The 14,996-nt window shown below is 33.0% G+C and overlaps 1 protein-coding gene across 1 annotated transcript in view; it reads right to left on the bottom strand.

Annotated features, from left to right (window-relative positions):
* Positions 1-14,996, bottom strand: part of WDR64 (WD repeat domain 64) — a gene marked incomplete at both ends in the record, with an annotated part of 151,618 nt that overhangs the window by 21,189 nt on the left and 115,433 nt on the right. Inside the window, 7 exons of the mRNA XM_084253145.1 lie at positions 2,549-2,654; positions 3,552-3,691; positions 4,348-4,384; positions 5,885-5,954; positions 7,203-7,304; positions 8,437-8,567; positions 13,954-14,124. Of these exons, the coding sequence (XP_084109271.1) occupies positions 2,549-2,654; positions 3,552-3,691; positions 4,348-4,384; positions 5,885-5,954; positions 7,203-7,304; positions 8,437-8,567; positions 13,954-14,124 (757 nt within the window). The remainder of the gene's footprint in view (positions 1-2,548; positions 2,655-3,551; positions 3,692-4,347; positions 4,385-5,884; positions 5,955-7,202; positions 7,305-8,436; positions 8,568-13,953; positions 14,125-14,996) is intronic.

The following is a 14,996-nucleotide window of genomic DNA, read 5'->3' as shown; positions in this document are numbered from 1 at the left end:
CTTGAAATGAATAATAGCAATGACAAGGGATTGAAGGGAAAAATTAGGAATACTTATTTAAAATTATTCTTATTTTTTATTATATCTTGTTATAAGATATATGTGTCACCTGTAAAGTGATATGGTGTTATTTGGACGTGGGCATGGATTAGTTGTAAATATAACTGCAAACTCTGAGGAAACCACCAAAAAATGTAAAACAAACAAAGAAACAAAGAAAGAAAAAACAAAGTGGTAAGTGTGATGTGGTAACATCAAACTGAAAAAGTGTGAGCCTATATCTCTGAATCATACACAGTATCATAAACCAATATTGTTTCAATAAGGAAAAAAGCAGCATAATTGGTATACTAAGAATGGGAAACAATGGAATGATGTAAAAATTTTACTTAACCACAAAAATCAGAAAAAGCATGAAAGACAAAAATAGAAAGTAAAAAAGGAGGCAACAAACAGATAGCAGTGAGAAACATGGTAGATATTAATTCAACTACATCAATAATTGCTTTAGATGCAATAGCCTAGGCAAACCAATTAAAAGATATTAATATGTACATGCCTAACATCACTGTCAAAATACATGTTGGCAAAAATTGATAAAAATACAAGAAGACATCTGTGAGTCCATTGATGTAGTTGGAAAATTCAACATTTCTCTATCAGAAAAGCCCCAATCCAACAAGCAGAAAATTAATAAGGACATCTTTGAAATCAATAGTATCTCTAAGTCAGTTGTATATAATTGACCCCTGTTGATGTTTTTATGAACAACAGCAGAATAAACAATTTTTCACAAGTTCTCATGGAATATTCACCAAGATATCACATTCTGGGCCATAAATAAAATGTATGTTCTCAATGTATGACATGATTTGATGGAAATTAGAAGTCAATAATAAAAAGATAGCTGGAAAATCCTAAAAATACATAGAGATAAAATAATATACATAGTTTATAAATAAGAGAAAATAAATGAAAGAAAATAAATCTAAAGGGAATTTTTAAAAAATATTCTGAACTAAATTAAAAAAATACAACTTATCAAAATATTTGAGAAGTAGTGAAATTGGTATTCATGGGGATTTTATAGCATTAGACATGCATATTAGAAAAGAAGAAAGATATAAAATCAATAATATTTTTCCCACTTTAGGAAACTAGAAAAAGAAGAGAAAATTGAATCCAAGTACGCAGAAGTAAATAATAAAAATTGGAGCACAACTCAATGGAACTGAAAACAAGAAATAATGAGAAAACCAAAGAAACCAAATATTAGTTCTTTGAAAATTCAATAAAATTGTTAAACTTTTAGGCAGACTAAGAACAAAAGAGAGGACAGAGTTACTAATATTATGCTCCTTGGTGGTGTAGTGGATAATAGTCTGTGTTCTCACAAATTACTAATAAAATAAATTATAAATCTTGTGAGCATTAAAAAGGTGGTAAAGGAATACTACAAACTTTATGTCCACAAATTTAGTAACCTAGATGAAATGGACCACTTCCTTGAAAGACAGACACAGTCTATCAAAATTCACCCAAGAAATAACCTGAATAGATATACATTATCAAAGAAATTGAATTAATATTTAATAATTTTCCAAGACAGAGACAACCTGATCACAATGTACTTAAAGGTGAATTCTATCACAAATTTACAAAATACCATTTTGTTGTAATCTTTTCCAAAAGATTAGAAGAAAAGTAAATCTTCTCAACTCATTGTATAAGCCAATATTGCATAAGTTTACTAAAACTAGACAAAGCACATGAAAAGAAAACTACAGACCAATATCTTTCTGATCAAAATTGTTTATTTGGGGAGGATAGAAATTTAAAAACATGTAAAACTAAAAACTGTATTTACACATGCATGAACATTCACATACACATTATCTTTCAAAGTGTAAGAGAAAATAAAATAAAATAATGTAGGACTAATTAAATAGACAGAAGAAAAGAAATAGAAAATTAAAAAAGAATGAAATGAAAGAATTAAAATCAACAATATTAGTTATAACAATAAGTGTGAAACAAAATTCCCTATTGAAAATAATCTTTCCTTTCTCTCATTCATGCCACTACTTTAATAATGAAGATTAACACAACATTTTCAAGATTAAAAATGAAAAATTTACATTCTTCTCAACATATAAGTTAAGATGTCAGAAAACACAGTGTCTGGCTCTAAGAACTAGAAATGAAAGCAGTTTGGACCTCCCTGGTGGCCTAGGGTCTCACCACCCACAACTCTGGCTTGTACCCCAATTCTTGTATGTATGTATATATGCATAATTAACTAACTAACTAACTAACTAACTAAATAAATAAATAAATAAATAAAATCTTTTAAAAATCTTGGGGGGGTGTAAGAAATTAAATAGGTTCTTCTGACATTCATTCATTATTATAGTTATTCATCAAGTTTTCAATAATATTCTCTTTCATGCTATTCTCAACATACCCTCTTGTTTAACTTGTCTCAGTAAATGGCATGTATTTTCTTATACCCATATCTGTAGCTGGCTACTTAAGAGTAACAACATACCTACATTTCCAGCCAATAGTATCCTTGCACATGGATCAGTATACAGTGATGTCAAAGAAATGGCAGAATATTTTGTGAAAGGTAGCATATCTTTCAGTAGTCTTCCCTTAATAAAGTATAATAATAAATTCAGTAAAATATTAATGTTGGAGTTAAGTTTCTATGCAAATAATCTATCTAAAGAACTTTCTTTACTATTGAAATACTGAAACACCGAGAGTGATTAGTACATTGCTATCCTTAAGGTTTGCTTTGGCAAGTTACTTGAATATTACAATAAAAGAAAGATATCTCTTCATTGTAAATATTTAGGGACATGCAATACAATGCAATAACTTCTTCCAAAAGTTTGAATAACTAAAAATTGATGTATACTCAATAACACAGTGTTTTATATTATTTTATTATAATAGATCATTAATATAATCTTAGTTAAATACCTACTGAAACATTTAGTGGCATGTTCTCACAATACAATTTTTAAAAAGATTTGAAATAGTTAATTTAGTAATTTTAGTGATTTGATCTTCTAAGTTACAAAACTGTCTTATTATAAAACTTATGTGTGGCCTCCCTGGTGGCACAAGGGGATAAGTGTCAGCACTATGAAGCTATCCACAGCTACTGCAGCTCTGGTTAGATCCCCAACTTGGTAGGTAACCCACATGGTGCAGCAGACCTCTCCTGTCTCACCCGCTGCTCCCCTCAGCAGTGTATTTCAGTACATCTGCTGGTTCTGTTCCTCACTCTGTCTCTGGTGAAGAGACCTCCCACACCTCTGGCCTACACCCTAGCTCTTGGATGTATAAATAAATCTTTAAATAAAATAATAAAAATATAAAATTTGTGTAGCTTTACAAGTTGTAAGACCAATTATTTGGCTAGCAGGTTTAAAATATTATAATCGGACTCTGTACGGAACATTAGAAGGCTTATATTCATTTATTAATCTTTTGCATCTTTGCCATTCCTTAGTATCCAGGTAAAAGATAAGCTGCCTAACCTCCAAGGTCCACAAGCGGAGGTGTCCATCCTCATGTGCAGTGATGATAATAGGTGCCTGAGTTTCTGTTAAGTAGCTGCCTCCAGGATGCTTTTTGTCCAATGGCTGTCGAAGTCCCACTGTGACATCTGTTTTCTCATCTACTGGAAAATTACTATGCTGTTTGTAATACTTAGAATTTCATACAATGTAATATTTAGAGGCTAATAGGAAAATAACAGTAATAGCATATTATCATCCCTAGAATTTTTTGAATACCAGGGAACTTCAATCAGGGCAGAAAACAAAATAAGAATTAACATGGAATTCTGTATCACTGGAAAGCCTAAAGAGCTTATGTTTGGTGCTATTACAAAAGCTCCTACATAGTACATGACAACTAAAACCAGGTAATACCTTTGGTATAAGTCTTACACACACAGAATGGCTTATGAATCTAAAGTAAATCTTAGAAAAATGAGTTGTAGACTAAAAAACTCTGAAATATTTTGGATTTTCAAAATCCACAATTAGTATCTAAAAATGCATCATTATAATGGAAATTCTGCCTTTTAGACCACTGAATGCTGCAGTGCCTCAAAATTAGTCACAAAAAGAAAACATATTTTTAAAAAATATTCAATCACTTAACCTGTCCATGGCATAATAATTTTAATGGAATATAATTGACCTATATTATATTTGTTTAGGAGCATAACTTAAAGATCCAACATTTGTATACAATTTGAAGTGATCACTAAAATCTATCCTCTAAGAATTGTTGTACTATAAGGAAGGGAGGTGACGTCATACTGACCTTTAACCTCACTGTCATGTACGCTTTGTTTGCTTCCCTGAATTAGGGAAGAAAAAGAGAAAACATTGTAAGATTGTCAACCTCTATGATATTGTAAGGAAGGGAGGTATACTGGATGAACAGACACTTTGGATAGTTAAATTTACATTTCTGAGCATTAATTTTAAAACATTTTTCCTATTTTTTTAATTATTGAAGTGGCATTGCATTATAATACTATATAAATTTCAGGAGTGCATCGCTGAAAAGCAACCTGTGTTTGTACTGCATTAATTTACTCATCTATAGTGTGTTCTATCCTTCAGCAAACTGTTAACCCCTTCACCCAATTTTTGCACTTTCCCTCCCTCTTCACATCTGGTAACCACTAATTGATCTCATAGTCTTAAACTTTATTTTCTTAAAATTATTTTTAATTTGATTCTTTGAAGAAATGCATTGCAGAGAATTTCATGTCCATAAATGAGGTGCTATAACAGGACATTTTCCTAGTAAACTCAGGTATAGCATTATAATGATTATAATTAAGTGCCTAATATGTACCACATTCTAATTCTATTAACAACCACATGAGTTAGGCTTTATTATTGTCTTTTCACTCGTGAAGAAACAGAAACTCAGAGATTAAGTGGTATCTTTAAAGCTAATCAGATGATGAATTAAGCGCTTGGACTCAAGCACATGCCTGTGTGATTTTTATATCATGCTAAGTTTCTTCTTTTCACCATGCTAGTTTTAAAATAATTTTGGCAGTGAAAACTTTTCAAACAATATCCTAACTAGAAATGTAATGTGTAAAAATATATGAAATTGAAACTTAGAACATACTTTATTTTTTTTTTTATTTTTTTTTTTTGAGGCATGTTTTTTATTTATTTATTTGTTCGTTTGTTTTTGTTTATACATGCACTGGGTACAGTCAGAAGCGCGGGAGGGTGAGAGAATTCACCAGAGCCAGAGCGGGGAGCAGAGCAGGCAGAAGGACCGAAGCACACTGCTGAGGGGAGCAGCGGGCGGCAGGAGAGGTCTGCACGCCATGTGGGACCCTCCTCTGGTGGCCGGGGAGCAGCCGGGAATCGAACCGGCGCTACACAGGCTGCGGGTAGCTTCGCAACCCAGCGCTCAACCACTGCGCCACCGGGGAGGCCCCTTAGAACATACTTTAAAATTACTGTTTTACATTATGAATTTTAATATTATTATATACCATCTGTCCATCCTCTGAAAACTGTGCAATACTTTTTGGCAAGATATACTCTAAAATTATTATTTTATCAGTATAAAATTGCATGTGCAATTTACTTTATTTCTGTTATGTATTGATTATTTGCAGATATGAAAATGTTTAAAAAGTAGGAAAAATGATGAAACTGTTTTGACATTGCTTTTAAGGGAAACTGAAAAATGTTTGTATATAAACACATACACATAGACAATCTATACCTTCCATCAAAGGAGAGGTTCAAATAATAAATACCACTATTTTGAACCAAATTGGTTTTGACAAGAAGATATAATCTCCCTATTTCTTGCTTACCTTACTACTCTGTGGACCCTTACTTGACTCACAGTGGGATGAAGAACATATGGATTCCTGACTTAACCGCCTATAAGAAAGAGAGGAAACCCAAGGAGGAAAAGTTGATATTTTCTGTCATACTAAAAGAGTGCTCTTCACTACTTTAATTTCAGTTGATTACTTTTCAATCATATGTGGAAACTGAGTCACTCATGAGACAAATCACATCTTAAATCTTACATAATACATGTTCATCAGTTTGGTGTTGATGGAAACTGCTGCAGAACCTCAGGCATCTTAATGCTTCCTGGATCTAGGAAATAGAAATCTATCCTGCATCACAGCTTAAAGCTAGATTTAGAGGCTTTAATAGTGAAATGGTTGAAGGTCCAGTGGTGGGGAGAAGGGTAAGGAGACTGACAAACCTGGCTAACTTTAAACAATTATTGATGTATAATTGACACATGACATTAAGTTTCAGGTATATAACATAATAATTCAATGCCTGTACATATTTCAAAATCATATCAAGTAAACATTCATCACCATACAGAGTTACAAATTATTTCTTATGATTAAAACTTTTGAAATCAGCTCTTTTAGCAACCTTCAAATGTACAATACAATATTGCTAACTGTAGACATCATAAGGCACATTACATCTACGTGACATTTATTTTGCTAGCATTTATTCTACAGTTTTGAGTTTTGTCTGTGCTGCAATCTTCTGGAACAGGCTGAACAGTGGCTTAGAATTTTGGTACAGACATACTCAGAAGTTCTTAAAGCATTCTCAGAATAAAAAATCAAGGATTAGAGAAGGTGTGACATTATGGCTCAAAACTCAGTGACCTAAAATTAACAAAGAACTTGATTTCTCGCCAGAGAAAAAACTTGGTTTCTCTCCAGAGATGTGTTTATGACTAGCTATTGCCTGAAATACAGAGCTCTTTAGCAAAAATATACATAGGAAAAATACCTTTTTCTTAAATATTTAACAATCATCTATCTACTTACTCAGAAATGAATGAAGATTGCTTTCTTAGATTCTGGTTGCAAGTATGGTCACGTAAAAACCTTTCATCTCTTCTAGTGTTGTAAAGGAAGTTATAAGAGTGACATGGTAAGAAATTAGATGCACTCCCTGGAAATTAGATCTATGGGACCACCTATCTCCCTACAAAAGACAGCTATAGGGAAGAAAGCTGAAGCCAGGCAGTTAACCCAACTCATGTCTTCTTGTACTTTCCTTGGCACTTGTCTCAGCAGAAATCATTGTGTATCACTTAGATTAGTCCCATTTATATTTCTTGATCAGGAGGTACTACTGAATTACCTTGCACATTCAGGGGTACGAAATAGGAAAAGTATATCATTAATTCTGAAGTGTTTAGAATCCAAGTCAAGGTCCATTTTGGTACATTCTTCAGGTCTGTGCCTAAAAATAAGCAAACATTTGCATGGTAAGCATTTAAAAATTACATAATTTATACTACTTATATCATATATCTCATGCAGAGCTAACCGACTCTGAAATGTTGGTATCATATAACCTCCAGGACAGCCTCCCTTAGTAACTATCACCACTTTTGTTTATTATTTGTTTTTAGTATATTTTTAATGATTTTTGTTCATTTATTTATGCATACAAAAAAGGGTGTAGGCCAGAGGTGTGGAAGAGGGTGAGAGGATTCACCAAAGACAGAGTGGGGAGCAGAACAGTTGGATCAACTGAAATACACTGCTAATGGGAGCAGCGGGCAAGAGAGGAGAGGTCTGCTGCACCATGTGGGTCAGTCAGCTCCCTGGCGGGATACAGAACGCAGGCCTTCATGGTGATAGCACTGAGACTTAACCCCTGCACCAGCAGGGAAGGCCCTGTTTTTAGTATTAAATGTTTGGTTTTCCTGCAGTAAAAAGTTTATATTGTTTATTTTATTTTTTTTTTAAGATTTATTTATTATACAAGAACTGGGTTACAGGCCAGATTTGCAGGAGTGTGAGAGGATTCACCAGAGACAGAGTGGGGAAAAGAACAGGCAGACTGATGAAATACACTGCTGTGGGGAGCAGCAGGCTATTCAGGAGAGGTCTGCTCACCATGTGGGACCCTCGCCAGCCGGCTGGGATTGAACCGTGCTGCAGAGGTTGCGGACAGCTTCACAGCACAGTGCTCAACCGCCTGCGCCACCAGGGGAGGCCTAAAAGTTTATATTGTTTAAATAAAAGATGAAGGGCCTCCCCGGTGGCGCAGCGGTTGAGCGCTGGGTTGCGAGGCTGCCCGCGGCCTCTGCGGTGCCAGTTCGATCCCGGCTGCTCCCCGGCCACCGGAGGAGGGTCCCACATGGCGTGCAGACCTCTCCTGCCGCCCGCTGCTCCCCTCAGCAGTGTACTTCGGTCCTTCTGCCTGCTCTGCTCCCCGCTCTGGCTCTGGTGAATTCTCTCACCCTCCCGCGCTTCTGACTGTACCCAGTGCATGTATAAACAAAACAAACAAACAAACCAGCAAACAAATAAATAAAGCATGCCTCTATTAAAAAATAAATAAATAAATAAAAGATGAAACTTACACTTCTTTGACAGTAGATGTTACAAAATTCCATAATATAATCACACCATTTAAGGTTCCAACAGCTATCAAATTATATCCTTCCATTTGTAATAAATCAATGCAGTTCACTTCCATACTGCTGGTAGAACTCTGAAGGAAGAAAACAGAGTCATGCCATCATAAATACAATATCTGACCACAGTATAAATGCTATGTATATACTTTGGTATTCTATGATTAAATTAAAACAAAATGCTTCATATATTTTTTATATAATAGGGAGTGAAATTTATAAAATCGATTTCTTCCCTTTTTGCCATTAAAATCTTTTAGTTTTTAGAATTCATTATAACAGTAAAATATATTCCCCTATTCTACTGACTCCCTCCTTGCAACCTTGAGTTATTATTTCTTTTTTTTTTTTTAAGATTTATTTATGCATGCAAGAGCTGGGGTACAGGCCAGAGGCATGGAGGTGGGGAGGGCGTGAAAGGATTCACCAGAGACAGAGTGGGGAGCAGAACAGACAAAATGACTGAAATACACTGATGAGGGGAGCAGTAGGCAAGTCAGGAGAGGTCTGCTGCACTATGTGGGTAGTTCCCTGGCCGGGATCGAACTCGTGCTGCAGTGGCTGCGGACAGCCTCATAGGTTGCATCTTAACTCCTTGCACCACCAGGGAGGCCCTGGACTTATTATTTCTTTTTTCATTTTTTTAAGATTTATTTATTTATTTATACAAGCACTGGGTACAGTCAGAAGCGCGGGAGGGCAAGAGAATTCACCAGAGCCAGAGCGGGGAGAAGAATAGGCAGAAGGAGCGGAGTACACTGCTGAGGGGAGCAGCGGGCGGCAGGAGAGGTCTGCGTTCTGTGTGGGACCCTCGTCCGGTGGCCGGGGATCGAACCGGTGCTGCAGAGGCTGAGGGAAGCTTCGCAGTCCAGCGCTCAATCGCTGCCCACCAGGGGAGGCCCTGACTTATTTCTTGACCACCTTTACATTATCTTTCTCAGTCCTTCAAACTTTTTGAAAGAATATTCTACATTAGTTGTTTTTCCTTACTGAACTTCCTTTCATTTCTTCTGCTCTATATCACTCTAAAAAAGAAACAAACTTCTTCCAATGATCGCTAAACTTTTTTTATTGCTAGTGTTATTTGATTCTTTTCAATTTGTATTTGTTGAGAACTCTCTCTGTTAGATTCTTGGAATAGAAAGTGAAGTAGCATGTCTGTGACCTGAAGAAACACAATATAATGAAAGTATCAAGATGAAGTGTTGATTACTGATGTGAAAGTGGCCCATGGAAGCTTGCAAGAGATTTTACAGAAAAATAGAAAAGCGACATCTAAATGAGATTTTGAACTACTATTCTTGTCACTCTGTTGTTCTTGCCTTCCTGAAATTTCCTTCTCTTGCCATTCTTGATACATGCTGTATCAAGAGTTAGTTTGTATTGGTATCGGTATAATCCTTCCATTATATTTCTTAGTGCCATCTCATTCTATCAGTCCTTTTCATTGAGGTATAATTAAAAATATAATGTTATATTCATTTCAGATTACAATATAGCTATTGAATATTTTATATAATGCAAAACATTCTACCAACCACTAATATCCTTACTTACTTTCATCTCATTTGCTTTTTCTTTTCCCCAACTCTCTTTGGGCAATATCATTTCTTTATGTTGTAATAATCATCCCAATATTAATTACCTCATAATCTAATCCAATCCCTTCCCACAAACTTCAAGCTTATATATTTAATTTCTTTGAAATTGTACAGGTATCTGAAGGTTAATATGGTCTAATTCCTTACCTCCGTTAAGCATTTCTTTCATTTTATTCTATGTCTCATTAGGTAACATCACATCCTGAAGTTCTCCTTGATTTTCTCCTTTCTTTTACTACCCTCCTCTCTCAACTGCATATCAATATTTAATCAATTGCAAGTTCTGCTGCTTTTATTACTCAAAGGGAACCTCTCCTTTGACCATTCCCACTATCATGGCCTCATTCCATGTCCCCAAAAAAGTAGAGTAGTATTTTTGATTGGAATCTTCTACTCTCAGTCGTTATTTTCAAATCTATCATCAAAGCAGCATCACAGTTACCACTCACAACATAACCTGAGTTTCTTATAGAATATGCAAGAATATTCTTATAGAATATGCGAGTATGGTTAGTCCCTTCATATCTGTCCTTCTCAATTTTCTACCTTTCTTCCCAGGCTTCACTTGGATTCATCCCTTACAACTATACAATCTTTTACGTCTGTGACTTTTTATCACATTATTTTATTCATTTGGTATTCTTTTTGTCTTCTTAACTACCCAATAAACTCTCAGTCCGGGTAAAGCTAACTTTTGATAATTTCTTAATACAAAATTCAACATTCATCTTCTTTAGGAAGCTCCTCTGGTCTAGTCCTCCAAGTTCTGTGCTGTAGTGCGGGTACCATACTGCATTTATCTTTACATTCGATTGGGTGTTCAATACAATATGCTTCATAAATGAGTTTTAAGGAAAGGGGATTTTCATAAACAATATAACTATTTTAGTAAGTGACTTTTGCAAATTTTCCATTTATAGAGTTCTAAATTCTGTTGCAAAAGGAAGAGATATAATGTCAATTATGACAAACACAAAAAATAAGGCTTCAAATAAGAGGTTATTTACATTTTCATTAAAATCCAAAAGCCAATTCCATGGTATTTCAGTAATTTTTTCAATAATGTATTGCAACAATTTTCATTTTTCAAAGAAATCATTTCTCATTACCCACTCACCAATTGCTTTGATTGACTCACTATGAATCCATCTTCTTTCTGTTTTTATTGACTATATACAAGGAACACACAGCTGGCCCAGTGTTTCCTGTGTTATGTAGAGTTTGAGGAAGTGGGCCAAAATAATTTATTTTATACTAAATATATTTTTGAACTAAAAATATGCCATACATTTCATCCTTCAGTTATGTGCACATTCTCTTGACTCAGTAGGTGTCTGCACCTTCCAAAAATAGTTTTCTTAATATGTTAAATTAATTCATCTAGATTCAATATATATGGATACTTCTGAAATATTTTTAAATGCATTCAAACTCTAGTTCATAGTTATTTACCTTTATTGGTCACAAAAACTTTCAAGAGTCTTTTAAAAATACCATGGTAGACACTTCTTTAAAGAAGATACACATATGACTAACAAGCTTGTGGGAAAATGCTCAACTTTACTTCTTATTATGGAAATACAAATGAAAAACCAATGATATATCACCTTACACCTATGAAAATGGCCTATATCAAAAAGACTGGAAACAAAATGTGTTGATGAGAATGTGTCTAAAAGGAACTTTTATTCACTGTTGATTGGAATATAAATTGGTTCAGTCTCTCTGAAAAATGTAAAATTCCTTAAAAATGGAAAAACCATATGACCCAGCAATACCTCTACTATATATGAAATATGAAAATACTAGTTCAAAAAAGCATGTGCATCCTTCTGTTCATGGTCACTCTATTTAGAATAGCTAAGACATGGAAACAACATAAATGCCTATCCACAGATGACAGGTGAAGTTGTGCTTTATATATATATATATATATATATATATATATTTATATATATGTGTGTGTGTGTGTGTGTGTGTATGCTTTATATATATATGTGAATGTACTTAATACCACTGATTTATACATTTAAAATTTTAATATGATAATTTTTATTTATTTATATTTTACCACAATTAACAAAAAGGTGAAGATTTCTATATACTACTTAAAATGATCTCCAGAATGTATTGGAACTATTTAAAATATTTTAAATAATAATTAGAAAAAAATAAAAATTTGAAAAAACAACAAAATGAATAAACTTAGCTGTGTATAGAGTTGGTGGCACAAAGATTTGTTTCAAGTAATTTTAAAATATGACAATTTGATGGCACTTTCTAAGTGACATACACTCCAAGGACAAAGACCTGCATAGAAAACTGCAACTGTTTCAGCTAGCATATTTCCCAGAATTTTATTAATTTTCTGAAACTATAATGCAATATACTGTAATATAATACAGTACATGACACAAAATTCTATGTATTACATTAGATATAATGTAATACAAAAATAATATAGATAGAATAAATAATATGCTAATATCATTAGGAAGAAAGATTTTCCAAGATAAAGATAAAAAGATATCAAATAAAATAAAATCGGTAAAATCCACATTATCTTAAATATGAGTGGAAATATCAGTTTCAACTAATGATATGTTTTCTTTTAATCTTTTTTTTTCTAGCTCTGTCCACTAAAAACTTAAAAATAAAGATCAATCTATTGGGGATCCTGAAAACTTAGATTGTAGTTTCCTAATACTATTTCCCATTCAATGAATTGACATTACTTAAAGAAATGGTGGATAGTAGATCAGGAAATATATCCAAGATGAGTCTGGAGCATTTTGTCATACCTGGAAGGTGCGTATAAAACATATAAACATCTGCATGAGTTTAATTTTTAATTAAAAAAGTACACCCATTTAGATTGGGGGAAAAAAGAACTCAGAAATCTGAAAATGTCATTTAATCATTGAATATATATATATATATATATATATATATAACAGGAAAAAATATCAGTTGTTTTGATATTTTATATGAAAGGTATATGAATGAACCAAATAGTTGACCTTTTTCTTCAAAGACACATTCTAGCTAACAGTGAATCAGGATGGTAGAATGGCAACTTAAATGAAATAACAGACCTAGATAGTGATCATCAATGGCTATTAATGCCCCTCAAAAGACAACCAGTCATTATGTGAATCTTAATGGACATATATAACATCATATACTATGATGACTATCAAGTACTATAGAGTACATGGATTTTTTTAATTAAAAAAATTTCAAAGCTGATGCAAATAATTCTCCAGAGACAACTGCCAGACCAAGGGAATGAAGAACTTAAATTATAACTGTGAGTATGATCACCAAAATTCAAAAAAATAGGGAACTTTGGTACCAAACTGCCCAACATTTTCAATAAATAAATTGCAAGGCAAAAACAGATGTAATTATTTAGAGATTTAAGAGATTTATTGACCAAATGTAAGATATGTACCATGTTTGGATCCTGCTTGAAGTAAACAAATTGGAAAAAAAATAAACAAACAGAACTAGGAGAAAATCTGGGATATTTGAACAGTATTAAAATGTTATGATAATAGGGACTTCTTGTAAATTATTTTATAAAATATTACAGAAAATAATATAATTTAACCTCACTTAGAGTTAAATACCAAAGTAGCTGAGGATTGAATGACACAGTATGAGGAAGTTGCTTCAAAATAATCCATTGGTAGTGATCATGGGAAAGTGGTGGAAACAGAAAAGAATAAATTTGGATATGCATAAATAATTTTATAACTAATCAATAATGCATAGAAATTCATTGTATTAGTTGCTCTACATTTGTATAAGTTTATAATATACCATAATAAAAGGTAAATAATCAAGAAATTAAATTTACATTAACATGTTGAGTAAAGGTTTTATCAATGATCAACTCGACATCTGGAATAGACGTGTTGGTGCTTCTAGCAGACTTCTTCAGATGCACAATACCATTCCCATTTTGTAGGACAGGCACAACATCAGGTAGCTCCCATATCACCACAAGGAAAATATCATCTTCCTTACTCTACAACATAAATCCAGTGCAATATTCAATTAATTATTTTATATTGAGCTGTTTTGATATTAAGAAAAAATAGAACACAATGTGGTGTACTCATCATCTATAGCTTTATCAAATCTTAATCCCTGTCTACACCTTCAAAATGTATTTCTTCTCTCTTCATCCATCTACAGATGTAACTAACCCGAATACAGTACTAGTTATGAATAATTTAATATTTTGACATATATGTACATATATAAGCATATATGTATAGATATAATAATATTGCTTTTAAGCTTTTTAAACATTTTATTTATTTTATAAACCAAAAGGATTTTTCTTCAGTTTTCTTGATTCATTTAATAATGTATTTCTGAGGTTATGTAAAACATGTGCTATGACTTCTAGTTCATCTATTTTAGTTGCTTTATGTTATTATATAAATGAACATTATCAACTTACTAGGTATTGCCAAATGACTCTTCAATATTGTATTTCTGCTACCACCAGAAGTAGATGAGAGTTCTTATTCACATTCATGCTAACAACTTGGTTAAAATTTTTTTACCTATATGTTCATTTTGAAATGGGAAGGCTTTTTTTTTTTTTTTTTTTTAGCTTATCAGGTAGTATTTACTGAGTATTGAACATTTTGGCTTTATAATTCTCTTTAACTCTTACAATCACCAAATGTGGGAGGTATTGCTATTAGCATGTTATTATAATATCATTATTCTATTTTAATTATACTGGATGGGATGATGTTGACTTCTGAAATTTTATAAGTGAATAAAAGCCATTTTTAAGGTTTTTTGTTTTATAAGCAGAGTAGGGATCTTTTTAGGTTGAAAGCTACCATGGTAAAGTGGATAGAATATGGCTGAGATGCAAAA

This window comes from Talpa europaea, assembly GCF_964194135.1.
Source record: "Talpa europaea genome assembly, chromosome: 14".
Classification (NCBI taxonomy): Eukaryota; Metazoa; Chordata; class Mammalia; order Eulipotyphla; family Talpidae; genus Talpa; species Talpa europaea.
The sequence above is the reverse complement of the archived record's forward strand: the minus strand, read 5'-3'. Positions and strand labels throughout refer to the sequence as shown.